Source organism: Argentina silus, assembly GCF_951799395.1.
Source record: "Argentina silus genome assembly, chromosome: 1".
NCBI classification, from domain to species: Eukaryota; Metazoa; Chordata; class Actinopteri; order Argentiniformes; family Argentinidae; genus Argentina; species Argentina silus.
Window position 1 is genome coordinate 37,602,682 of NC_139655.1, and position 12,039 is coordinate 37,614,720.

General features: G+C 41.9%; 1 protein-coding gene across 1 annotated transcript in view; it reads left to right on the forward strand.

Annotated features, from left to right (window-relative positions):
• Positions 1 to 12,039, forward strand: part of slc1a7a (solute carrier family 1 member 7a) — a gene marked incomplete at both ends in the record, with an annotated part of 32,346 nt that overhangs the window by 7,085 nt on the left and 13,222 nt on the right. Inside the window, one exon of the mRNA XM_083684509.1 lies at positions 9,486 to 9,701. Within this exon, the coding sequence (XP_083540635.1) occupies positions 9,486 to 9,701 (216 nt within the window). The remainder of the gene's footprint in view (positions 1 to 9,485; positions 9,702 to 12,039) is intronic.

Genomic DNA, 12,039 nt, shown 5'->3' on the forward strand with positions numbered 1-12,039 from the left:
AACTGCGTGGTCGCGTATTGATAGAGCGCTCCTGTCTTCACAGATGTGCTCTGCTGAGACTCAGAGGTCAAAGGTCTTAATGATATTCTGGTGAGAGCTCTTCTAAATGGTGTGTGGCTCTGCATAAGCAACCATACATGTTTTCCATGGTAACCTAAGCCAGCTCCAGTTGGAGAGGCTTCTCTTTAATGGAAGCCATTTCTTTTCCCAGTGTTATAGTATGATAATGATGCATGCACACCATTATCAAGAAGCCTAAGTTCCATATCTATCAACGGACATGCTGCTGTATCTCAGTGGCATTGTGTAATAGAGCTGAGTTACTAAGTGACAACCTACAGTACAGTAGAACAACATTTATTGTTTGTGCTACCCACAGACTTATACTGTATATAGTATGAAGTGTGTTCCTATTCTCATTCTGTGGTGCTGCCTTAAAAATCCATATTTCATATTCAAACATCACTTTTACATGTTTGAATTGCCAATACAATGAATCCCAGTCCATAATTTCAAACCCTGCTGTTTGTAACTCAGCATTCCACAGATCTAAAGCATTTTATTTATGGATTCCATTGAAATCGTATATCACTGAACACTGGAGAGAAATACCTGTTCTGTGTTTGTTTTGAACCTTCTAAAATGTCTAAAAAGTGACATAAAGTTCAGGGTTCACAAATAGCATGTGATCCCCAAGATTATCTTTTCATCATCCCAAAAAATCCTTCCTTATCTACCTAATCTCTGTATGATTACGATCTTACTGTAATCTGTGTGGATGAGGTAAATAAATTTTCTGACCCTTCCCCTCTATTTTGTAGAGGATTTTTTATCTGGTCAAAGGCAGTCTTTTGTTGACAGAGATTGATTGTTCTGACTGTGCACAGTGTAAACCAGTGTAAACCTCTGGTACCGTCTGTTCTAACTGTGAATTCAACTTAAGTCAGCAATGTTAAAATGGTGGACCAGACTCCCAGACTCTCCCCACTAACCCTTGTAGAGGAAACATGTTGTCTTGTGTTTCATATCATGCCTTCATGAAACAAACAGAGTAAAATCAATAGCCAACACTGTATGTCGTCATGACTTGGCTCAGCATTGCTTTGTAGAGAATATTCTGGTCAAATAAGTGAGGGCAGACACTCCATGACGATCCTCTAGTCGACATGTTACTGTGGGGGGCATAGATGCCTCCACTTGCCAGACAAAGATGAATGCCAAGATGTCAACATTGTTGATTGGGAAAGCTATGTTGACTCTGTGGTCTGACATAGAAGGGTTATTTTACCACTAAGAGGCCACTCCATGTACCTCTACGATATTCCAGACATGCACTCTTATAACATGAGATCCCCCAGACCCACCACACTTACACCTAATCTGTAGTGCACAGTGACCCACTGTAGATTCAATGTTACTCAAATATGACTTTTCATATGAATGATAGGATATCTTCAGAATGTTGGGGGTGTGGTTTCAGACATCATTCTATTTTAGCTGAATGTCCGGTGACGCGACATTGATGTTTTCGCAGACTGATCTTTTTCTACAATTGATTCAACCCCTGGCCTCTGAAGAGTAAAGCCCTTGTATATTGGAGTAAAATCTCAAATGATTATTAGTTCAACTAAGCAGGTCAAATATTGTATTGAAGTCAAATGAATATACGTTTTAGAGAGAATTGTTTTTCTTAATCCTGATGAAGAATAGCTCTCCTGTCTGAAGCTGGGCAGTAAGGTGGTTGTGACTAGATGGTAGCCTCTGTGGAATAGTGTCCATGGTGACTGTTTTCATCTTTCATGTTTCCATATGAACTATTATCATCTGATCTGTTTTGTCAAAGCAATTCTTCATGGCAGATGTTCATGATAGATTGTTCATGCCTTAGATAGCTGCCCTCAATGTATCGTTGGGTGTAGTTCAATTGTCATCTATTGTACGTAGCTTACTGGTGATGTGTGTCCTAATTAAAAACATGACGGAGGAGCCAGTGTCTTAACGGGAGCATGCCTGGCAATTATTATTTCCTCTCGTGTTCGATTCCATAGATATTTGTCTGCACCTTGACTCGTACAGTGCAGTATGATAGGTTGAAGTGGAAATGTTGTCCTTGCCCTCAGTGTCCTACTGCTTCACACACTTGCAGTGAACATAACCCCTCAATTCTCAAATGTTTCACCCTTTTTGTGTTAGCCAATTGTGAATGACTCTATGTGAAACAGACGTCAACTTGTTGCAAACAGTAGCCCCGCAATTCGACTTGCTCCGACCGAGCCTCGAACTTGCGACCTCTGGTTTGCCAACATACGTAACCATCTCCTCAAATACCCGATGTAAACCACCCACGCTATCGAAAAGCTAGCAATTTGACAGTGTGGGTGGAGGTATTTGAACTTGAGGAGTGAGTTTAAAATCTTAACTCGGTTACACGTGCTACACGTTACAGAAACTTCTCTTTAGTTGTTATATTATAATATTGTGAAATGACAAATACCGTGGGGTTAAAGCTTGATGAATCCCCTACAACCTCCCAATCACTAGCCTGTAGCCCTCACCATATGGCCTCATAGTGGGTACTCATAGATTATTTAGGAGATGACACATTAATTTGCCCTGTCAGCCCTTATGAATGCCTGGTAGACCTAACTCCCGCACTGCAGGTGAAGGTCAACATGACCCTTTTCTCATGATGGTTTTGATTTTGTACCATGGTTAGTTCTTATATGGGATGGTGCGTATGCAACCTTTACACTGTATCTTTCCTCACCTCTGGGTCCATGCAGGTAGGCTGATGGCCCTGTGGAGTAAACCAAAGCCCCTCCCAGCATGGGTATGGATACATTAAAGGAACACTCAGCTCCACTCTTTCATCTAAAGGAGGGATTACTGTAAGGCTCTTGTCCAGTAAAGGTGCACAGTAAGCTCCAGATGGTCCAAACTCTCCAAACTCCTGTTGGCAGATACCTTCCACACAACATACACAGTGTGTGTGGATCTCCCTGAGATCACACACACACACACACACACACACACACACACACACACACACACACACACACACACACACACTCTCACACACACACACACACACACACACACACACACACACACACACACACACACACACACACACACTCTCACACACACACACACACACACACACACACACACACACTCTCACACACACACACACACACACACACACACACTCTCACACACACACACACACACACACACACACACACACATACACACACACACTGGCGACTGGTGCCGTTCAAGGTTTGGGAGGATGGTTTTTGGCCTTAGAGTATAGCCTTATTTCTGTTACAGCATATTGGATGACTGCATTCATATTCCATTCACTCAGCTCAATATAACATTGATAGGTTTAGTCTATTACATACCCACCTCAGGCATTCAACTCAAATTTGCCCACCCTATACCCACCTATCCTACAAATTAAAGTTTATAACGTAGGTGCACAGGAGGAGCCTTGCACACTATTGCCTTGACCTAGCTGTTTACTTGTATACAGCATCATTACTTTGCTTGTTGTATAATTCCTTCTCTCACCCACGCGCTCTGTTCCTCTCCCTTTTTCCGTTCACCTTGGAACAATCGAGGAAACAGCAAGCAGTTACACTGACGTGCCGAAAGCTTTCCTCGAATATGAGGAGTTACAGTTGGATAGCCTTCGCCAGCTAGCTCACATAAAAAACATTCCTCTGTGAGTCAGGTTGTTAAGTAGGCTATATTAGCTGCATTATCTAAGTAAGTGAAAGGTAAACTCAGAAGACAACAAAATAATATAACAAAAATAGCTCTCTCTCGCGGTCTTTCTGCTCTTTCTCCAAATTGTTTTAAGAAATGAATTTGTATTTTTCTCTCTCAATATCTCTCTCTCTCCAGAATTTTGCGCCGGAAATACCTACACGTGCAGAGTCAGTGAACTAACTGGCCTATGATTTTGATTGGATGGTCAGGACGTGAGATGTCTGGTCTAAGAACCGTCCTTGGAAATTGCTAATTTTACAGCGAAAATGCGAGTTGAAAAAATGAAAAAGAAACAGAGCAGTCAGTCTTGAAATTCAGTCTCCTCTATTCCCAGTCAACCTGCAGTTACCATGTTCAACCATTTATGACCACTGTTGAGGCAACTTCTATGAGCCGATTTCTTTTGTTTGTGTGAGCTTATGAGGGGAGACAGATTTCTCATCTGTCATTTATTATAGTCTAATAATCAATATACAACAATTCATTTCAATCGGTATAACCATGTCATCGTGATTATATTTTGTTCAGTCATACCCGGTTCAATCATTATGTTATGATCAGTCTATAAACATTGTTGGATGAGTCTGTTATGGGTATCAGTATTATACTCATTTATGATTTTGTGTAAAACTAGAATGACTATGCAGTAACTGTACAAATCAAGTCAGTCAGTATGGTGCCGGTTATATCTGTCCCCTGGGCTCTATCTGTTGGTGGGAACAAGCTGATTTAGGTGCAAGATCACCTTGACCTAAAGGGCGGCCTCTTGTTATTGAACTGTGCATGTGTTGCTGTCCCTATACAACGGTTGCTCGAAAACACTTTGTCTGTGAGAGTTTGAGACAGAAAGATTGAAAGACAGAGAGTTTGGTCTCTGCACATTTTGTTCAGTTTTTGTACAGAAGTTTTAATTGTAATTTTATTGACACTCAATTGACCAGTCTCCGCTGACACACGCGCACACACACACACACACACACACACACACACACACACACACACACACACACACACACACACACACACACACACACACACACACACACACATGAATGCCCATACACAGGCACATACACACACAACTATAAACATACAGATACATACAAATAGTTTTGTGAGTATAATGTTAATTCTAATATTATAATTGGGGCAGTGAGTGGTATTTGTGGTGTGTGCCACATGGGCAGTTTGAAACAGGGCTGCTTGTGTGTCCGTTTCCCTGGTGGCAGATGCAAGGGGGCCTGATGCCAGCTGTGTTAGTCTCTCTCAGTCTCACCCATGACACACACACACACACACACACACACACACACACACACACACACACACACTAACCCTAACCCTACCCCAAACCCGTCTCTTAGTAATAATCAATGCATTGCAATTAGGTTTGTATTAGAACAGTGCTTTAGGTCCCACGGTAATAGAAGAATGCCGCCTTGAGTATGGTGTACACACACACACACACACACACACACACACACACACACACACACACACACACACACACAATGTAAGACTTTAAAATGGACTAGCATGTAATCTCTACCACTTTCCTGCTTTTAACTGCTTTTCGTTTTGTGTTTTTCTTCTGTATCTGAGGAAACAAATATGATTGTAGTTACTGCGTGTGAACTGTGCTTAACCCAGGAGATCTGCAGTGTTTTGGTTCCTGCTGTGTTTCTATCAACATCTCTATAGGGGATTAGAGCATTTCCTATTATAACTATAATCTCTGACCTTCCTTCAACACATCCTCAACAGATGAACCTCCAACTTAATCTACTCTAAATGCCACCATCTCTTGACCAGGCTGTTGATGAGCCTTTGGCCATCTTATAGGCTAAATATACTGTATGGGTGAGCACATGTTGTTTTACAAACCCTGGTGTATGAAGACTACAAGCAGCTTTTGTTGGTTTTGTCTTGTCAAAACGTAGGTATTATATTAAACATAGGGATTATGAAGGCCCTGGTCAGGATAAAATTGGGGCCTCCTTTAATGATCCATTCATATGACATTTATTGCTTTGATTGATAGCTTTGATTTCATGCATAACCTTTCATGCAGTTATATTATATTAATATTAATTAATTAATTAATTAAATAATATATTCATTATATGTCAATAGTCAAAGGGAGGCCTAACTAACACAATTTATTGGGAAATGCTGTGTATGTTCCCTGGTGTTTTGTTGACACTTGAATGGTTTTAGAGGAAAGACATGGATATGTATTGTACCATAGAGAGAAAAAGATTCCAGTGGGTGATACATATACCATTCTGACAGAACAGTGTTGTAAAATGTAGGCCTGTTGGACTGTCCCAACACTAATATCTGAGAAAACTGTTGTCAGTTGTCCTGTTGATGAATCCCTGTGCTGGGCTTCCCACTTATCGGTTTCCATGGAATGTTCTGGCTTTGCAGGATTGACCTTTTTAGAGAGAGTGTCCTATTAGCTATTAGCATAATATACCTAGTATGGCCCTGCTTGCTATGCGGGTTATTGCTTGTGCTAGAGGACAGCTCTATCTCATATATGTCAATACTGGTGAGAAGGATGGCTTTTAAATTACTTCTGTCGATAGATGAAGGCTTTTACATATTGATTTTAAAATGACAAAAGGCTGAATCTCATCCCATGAAGTGACCCACCTGTGCAGAGACAAATAAGGGGAAAGCAAGAATGGGATACGCTGATGTTTTGTGTATGCAGTGTCAGCATAATAGCAAAGGTCATAAGTCAAAGGTTAAAGCTGACCCATGAGGGGTTATTTAACCTTTATTTTAGGCAGGGGAGGTCCTACTGAGACCACAGTCTCAGAGGAGCCCTGCTTTACAACATAAAACCGTGTGTTCCATGACATCAAGGGAAATAGAGTTGCAAAAACACACCTTCTGTGCCAATTATGACAGCGTAATGCCAAACAAAGCTTGTTAGCTGTGAAGTACTATTATCAGCTGGTAATTCTAAATGCCTTTTAAAACACATGGCACTGCTCAAGTAAAACAACTGTTTAAAATTACAACACACAGGCACTGCATAGCTTTAAGAGCCAACAAGCCTTATTTGACCTGAATTCATCAGTTCATCAGTTCTACTGTACGTCTTCCTCCTTTCTTCCACAAATTATAGGGAGACAGCCCTGTTGGCCTCCTGATTATTCATTTCTAATGTCTTGGGTGTTATATATTTCTATAATTCTATTATATATGCAAACCATCCTGGCATACCCCGGATTAATTAGCATTCTTATTATGAAAGGACCTAATCACTGTATGTGCTTTCATGTTATGATCACAGAATTGTAAGTGTTTGGGTGGGAGTCATGCACAGATGCTTTATTGTGTGTATGAAACCTTTTATTTGAACATGCATGACACATCTGGGAGTCATTCATCCATTCACACGAAGAGGGAGAAAATGCTTTAACATCAGTGTTGTCATGAACAAGAGTGCTTTTATTATAAGTGTTCCTTTTCAAAACGTTGTATGCAGCTACAGCGCCCTCCATAAGTATTGGAAAGAGGAAGCATTTTGTCTTCTTTTAGCTCTATACTCCCAACAGTTTGGCTCAGTTTAAATCAAACCAATCTGAAAAAAGAAAACATTTAATTAAAGATGAGAATATTTACTTCAGCCCCATAGTAGTTGCATTGCAAGTCGAAACGATTGGAGTATAGAGCTAAAAGAAGACAAAATGTTTCTTCTGTGCAATACTTATGTGTCTCTGAGGTTCTGGAGGCCAGTGCAGACCCAGTGTGTGTGATATGCTCCATCTCTGAGACAATGCATCATCCTGGTCTATATTATTCATATTGGACATGTTATTGTCTTTATGACATTAGGAAGCCTCAAGATATGGTGCTTGCAATCATGTATTTCTACATGCTGTATGTCATTTCCAGTTATCCATTGTGGCTTTTCACACGCTTAGTTTGGCTCTTTCTTTGTCAACTGTTGGATGACCTATCCATGTGTTCCTGGGTGTTCTTCTTTGCCCATCTCCTGCTGTGTGTTGACAGCAGGGCACATTGCCCTTGCCTAGGTGACGGTGGCTGGTAAGAGTGCTTGTGAAGAACAGGACATTCTTCCAAAGCTGTCTCAGACGTACAGTGTAATTCAAGAGGAGCAAGAGGAGGAGGAGAGGGAGGGAGGAGGAGGAGGAGGGGGGGGTGACTACTTCTCACAAGGGGATCTGGGAGGGACGGAGTGATGGAGTGAAAGCACAGCACGGCTGAGGAAATATCCAGTGACCACACCATCCTGCTGGCCAAGTAAACCCAGATTAGAGCTTGGACAGGGGCACAACTTGTCTGCCCAGCTCAAGGGATCAGAGAGTGAGATGTCTCCTCCATTTCTACTTCAGTTTTAATGCCCTCCAGTAAAAACAACACACACACATAAACACACACACACAAAAAACATTCAGATCTGCAACAAGTGGTTCAACCAATGCTGGATTTCTTTCTCTTTACATTATTAACTTAATTAGGAATGTAATGAATTAGTTGATTCACAATAAAGGTTGATTTATGGAGAATTATTCATTAACATCCAGCTGAGAAGTGACTGGTTCAAAATGACCTTGTCTGAATTTTCTTTGAAAAAACTGTCTGCTTTTTTCTGAACTTGGTCTGACCCACACATGATGGTAAATTGACTTGACTTCAAACCTTCACATTCGGTATGAGTAGAGATGGGGCTTAGACACCAAGAGAGGGAGTGTTTACATTTAAGTCTGTGCTCTCTCTCTCTTTGCTCTAATATAAAACATTCAGACAGTCACGCACGGGCTCAGACATCTGTGGCAGTGTCTTACGTAAAGGGCTTCTCTCTGGTTTAGTCAAAGGTTTCTTAAGGATGCTGACATCAAGAAACCGCCATTTTGTAAGAGCCCTTGATGATCCTGTGTTTGTTGCTACAGAGAGACTGATTACTTACAGAGGCCTCCATCTAGAGGAGTTTATAAGCTGGTTGGGATCCCAATCACGTTGAGTTGAGTTTGATTTATCAACCAGCACTTGGAAGACACAGACGAACCCTGCTTGAATGTGTGTTTGTACTGGCATATAGCTGCTACCTTCATGTCGGTCCGTCCCTGGTTTACCCTACAGTAGCAGTCCCAGTATAGTTTCAGATGAGAGGCTGTTGTAGTTACAGTAGTTAATGCTCCAAGTTAAGAGGGACTTTGCTCACAGTTCCAGGAACCTGCTGGTGACCTGCATGTAACAGGTCAGTGGGAGTTCAGCGGTTTGGCCACTGGTGCATTATCCAGGGTTAGGGTCTAGTGTCCCACACTTCCAACTGGGAAGGCCGTAGTAAGCTGCTGCTGTGCCGCCTCACCGGATGTTATTACGCAGAATCATCTGGTACAGACACATAGAATATTTTTAGCATTATAGAACATTATCTATATAATATTTCAGTAATAGGTTATGACCCAGTGGGGATCATGGGAGCTTTATTGACAAACTCCATGAATTGGATTGCAAGACATTTTGAGGATTGAGTGGGAGAAAAGGTTTACATTTTTGATGAATGTCACGGTATACCACATTAAATTTCAATGCGATTAATCTACCTTATTGATTTCTATAGTATATACTGAATATGTAATTATGCATAAAGGCCACTAACACTGAAATCAACCGTACTGTTGATTGAGTGTCAATGACCCCCCCCCTTCTCTCTCTCTCTCCAGTTTGATGTCCGGTCTGGCGGCATTGGATGCCAAGTGTTCCAGCCGCCTGGGCATCATGACCATCTCCTACTACCTGTGGACCACCTTCGTGGCTGTGGTGGTTGGCATTGTCATGGTGTCCATCATCCACCCGGGGGGCGCCGCCCAGAAGGAGGACTCCGAGGACAGCGGCAAGCCAATCATGAGCTCCGCTGATGCTCTCCTGGATCTTATTCGGTAAGAGAACATCATTCTGACCCTCGTTATGACCTATGACTAGGTCAAGCCTCTCTGTGTCAATATGCTAAAGCCTGGCTTTGCTGGAATGTGGTTGCCCTGGGCCCTATCACGCCTCTCTTATCAGAGAAAATCATTACGACCCTTGTCATGTCTTCTGATCCCCCACTGACCTTTGAGATCACAACCTCAAAGGCATACTAAACTGCCTCATGTGACTCATCAAACAACCCGTAGTATCCCCAAACTGGGGGTGTGATCGCTTATCATAGCTGAACCTGCGTGCTGCATGTGGAGAATTGTTAGAAGGTCAGAGAGTAAAGCCTAATGCCTCCTCTGTCACTGGGTTGAGCTAAGCTAATTACCATGGCTGAGGTGGCACGGGACGGCACAGGGATAGGAGACACGCGAGCTACAGTTAGGCCCAGAGTCCGTCCCTTGCAGAGAGACCTCCCCATGCACCACAGGTCCTCTACAGAGGCACTGGCACTTAGTTACTACTTAATAACAGCTTTATTACTACTTTAATACTATTGAGTAATGAAATATACACAAAATAACTGTATTTGATGACATTTATTACACAGAAGTTTGTTTTCATTAGAGCTGCTGACCTCCTCTTTGCTTTGATGTTGTGCTTAACATCAGAAACTCAAGCAAAAAGATACCTGTACAATGATCTATGCTCCTAAAAAGTGGATTTTATTACCCAGAAATAATAGTTGTGCTCAAGCCACTGTAGAACGTACACGGTATGTGAAACGAGGAAACATCTAGTAAATCTACCTGCAGCTACGGTGAAGCTAGCTGAAAGTTCCATCATTCATGTGTTCTGTGGGGGATTTTTGTTTCAGTGCACAGCTGTGCTCAGGATTTATCTCTCGCAAAGCTCCTTTGGAGCCTTCATCTATAATGCCAGCATGTATATGTGTGCTTATGTGCCAATGTGTGTGTGGGGGGGGCAATGTATGTTTGTGTGTGTGTGTGTGTGTGTGTGTGTGTGTGGTGTGTTTGTATGAAAGTATGTGATGTACTCAGACTTCATTAGAGGCATTGAGGTCGATGTCCAGGTCTGATCCAGAGAGTACGTTTTATTAGCCTGTTCTGCTCTCCAATTTAGACATAGGTGAGGCGACATAACTTGTGATGGTATCTACATAGACTACTTACAGTATATACACTGTATACTGATGATGAAAAAACACGATCCTATTGTCATGCTGTTTTTCTAATAATTCAATTACATTTGACTGACATGAAGCTTTTTACAAAAACAATTTGCATTTACAGTTAATGGTAATTCATCTGTCCTTCAAATATTGCCTTGTTCAAATATAATTGTAGGGTGTCCAATCCTAAAAAATGTTTGTTTTTTTACCAAGAGGTATGAGAATGTGTTCATTGTGTAGATAATCCTCTTAGAAAGCCAGTGGTCAAAATTGTACTGTGTGTCTCTATCATCATCCGATCAAGGTAATTGGATTTTTCCCCTTGTAGGAGTGCCTACAAAATATTACTTTTGGATATAATGTCAATCATTTGATAAGAGAAATACCCCACTGAGTGACTCAGAAACTCTACTCAGAAACTCCACTATTTTATACCATAAGGACGTGAATTATCATCACGAAAGTACGTTTTCTCAGAATCTGAGCACAGTGGGTGGACACCCTAATTGTGTTTCTGATTGATATGTTTACTGTCTGTGCCTAGCAAACATTGACAGGGACAATTCCCCTAGGAATAGACAGTCAAACTGAAGAGACAGGGAGACTGGTACTGTAAGTGAGTTAAGCATTGAGATGTTTAGGTCTGAGACCCTATTAGAAGCAGCTAAGATGTTTGGCATGGGAAGAATCAGGAGAACAGCAACAAGCACTAAATCCTTACCTTTTACCCCAACCCTAACCACCCTCCCTCTCCGTCCCTCCCTTCTTCTCCCTCTCTCTTCCCCCCTCCTCTCCCTTTCCCTCTATTCTCTCCTCTCCCTCCCCCTTTCCCCTCCTATCCTCCCTCCCTCCTGAGTGTGAGAGGTGACGATCATAGGAGGAGGAGATTACACCTCTGACCTCCCTCTCATCCTCCCTCTTCCTCCCCTGAGCGGTTTTGTAACATATGCCAGAGCGGACTAGCGTGACCAGAGCACATAACCTTGTCTTTGATTAGATCAGAGGGAGAATGGAAAGGGGGTTGGTGTGCTCAACTCACTCAGAACCTTGTCATTGTTCCTAAAAAAAACTTGTTAGAATCACTGTGGTAGTTTGAATTCATAATTGCAGTAGCAGTCAAAATGAGGTGCTTCGTCTTTTGCCGCTGCTTTTAGTGTGGGTTATCCTTC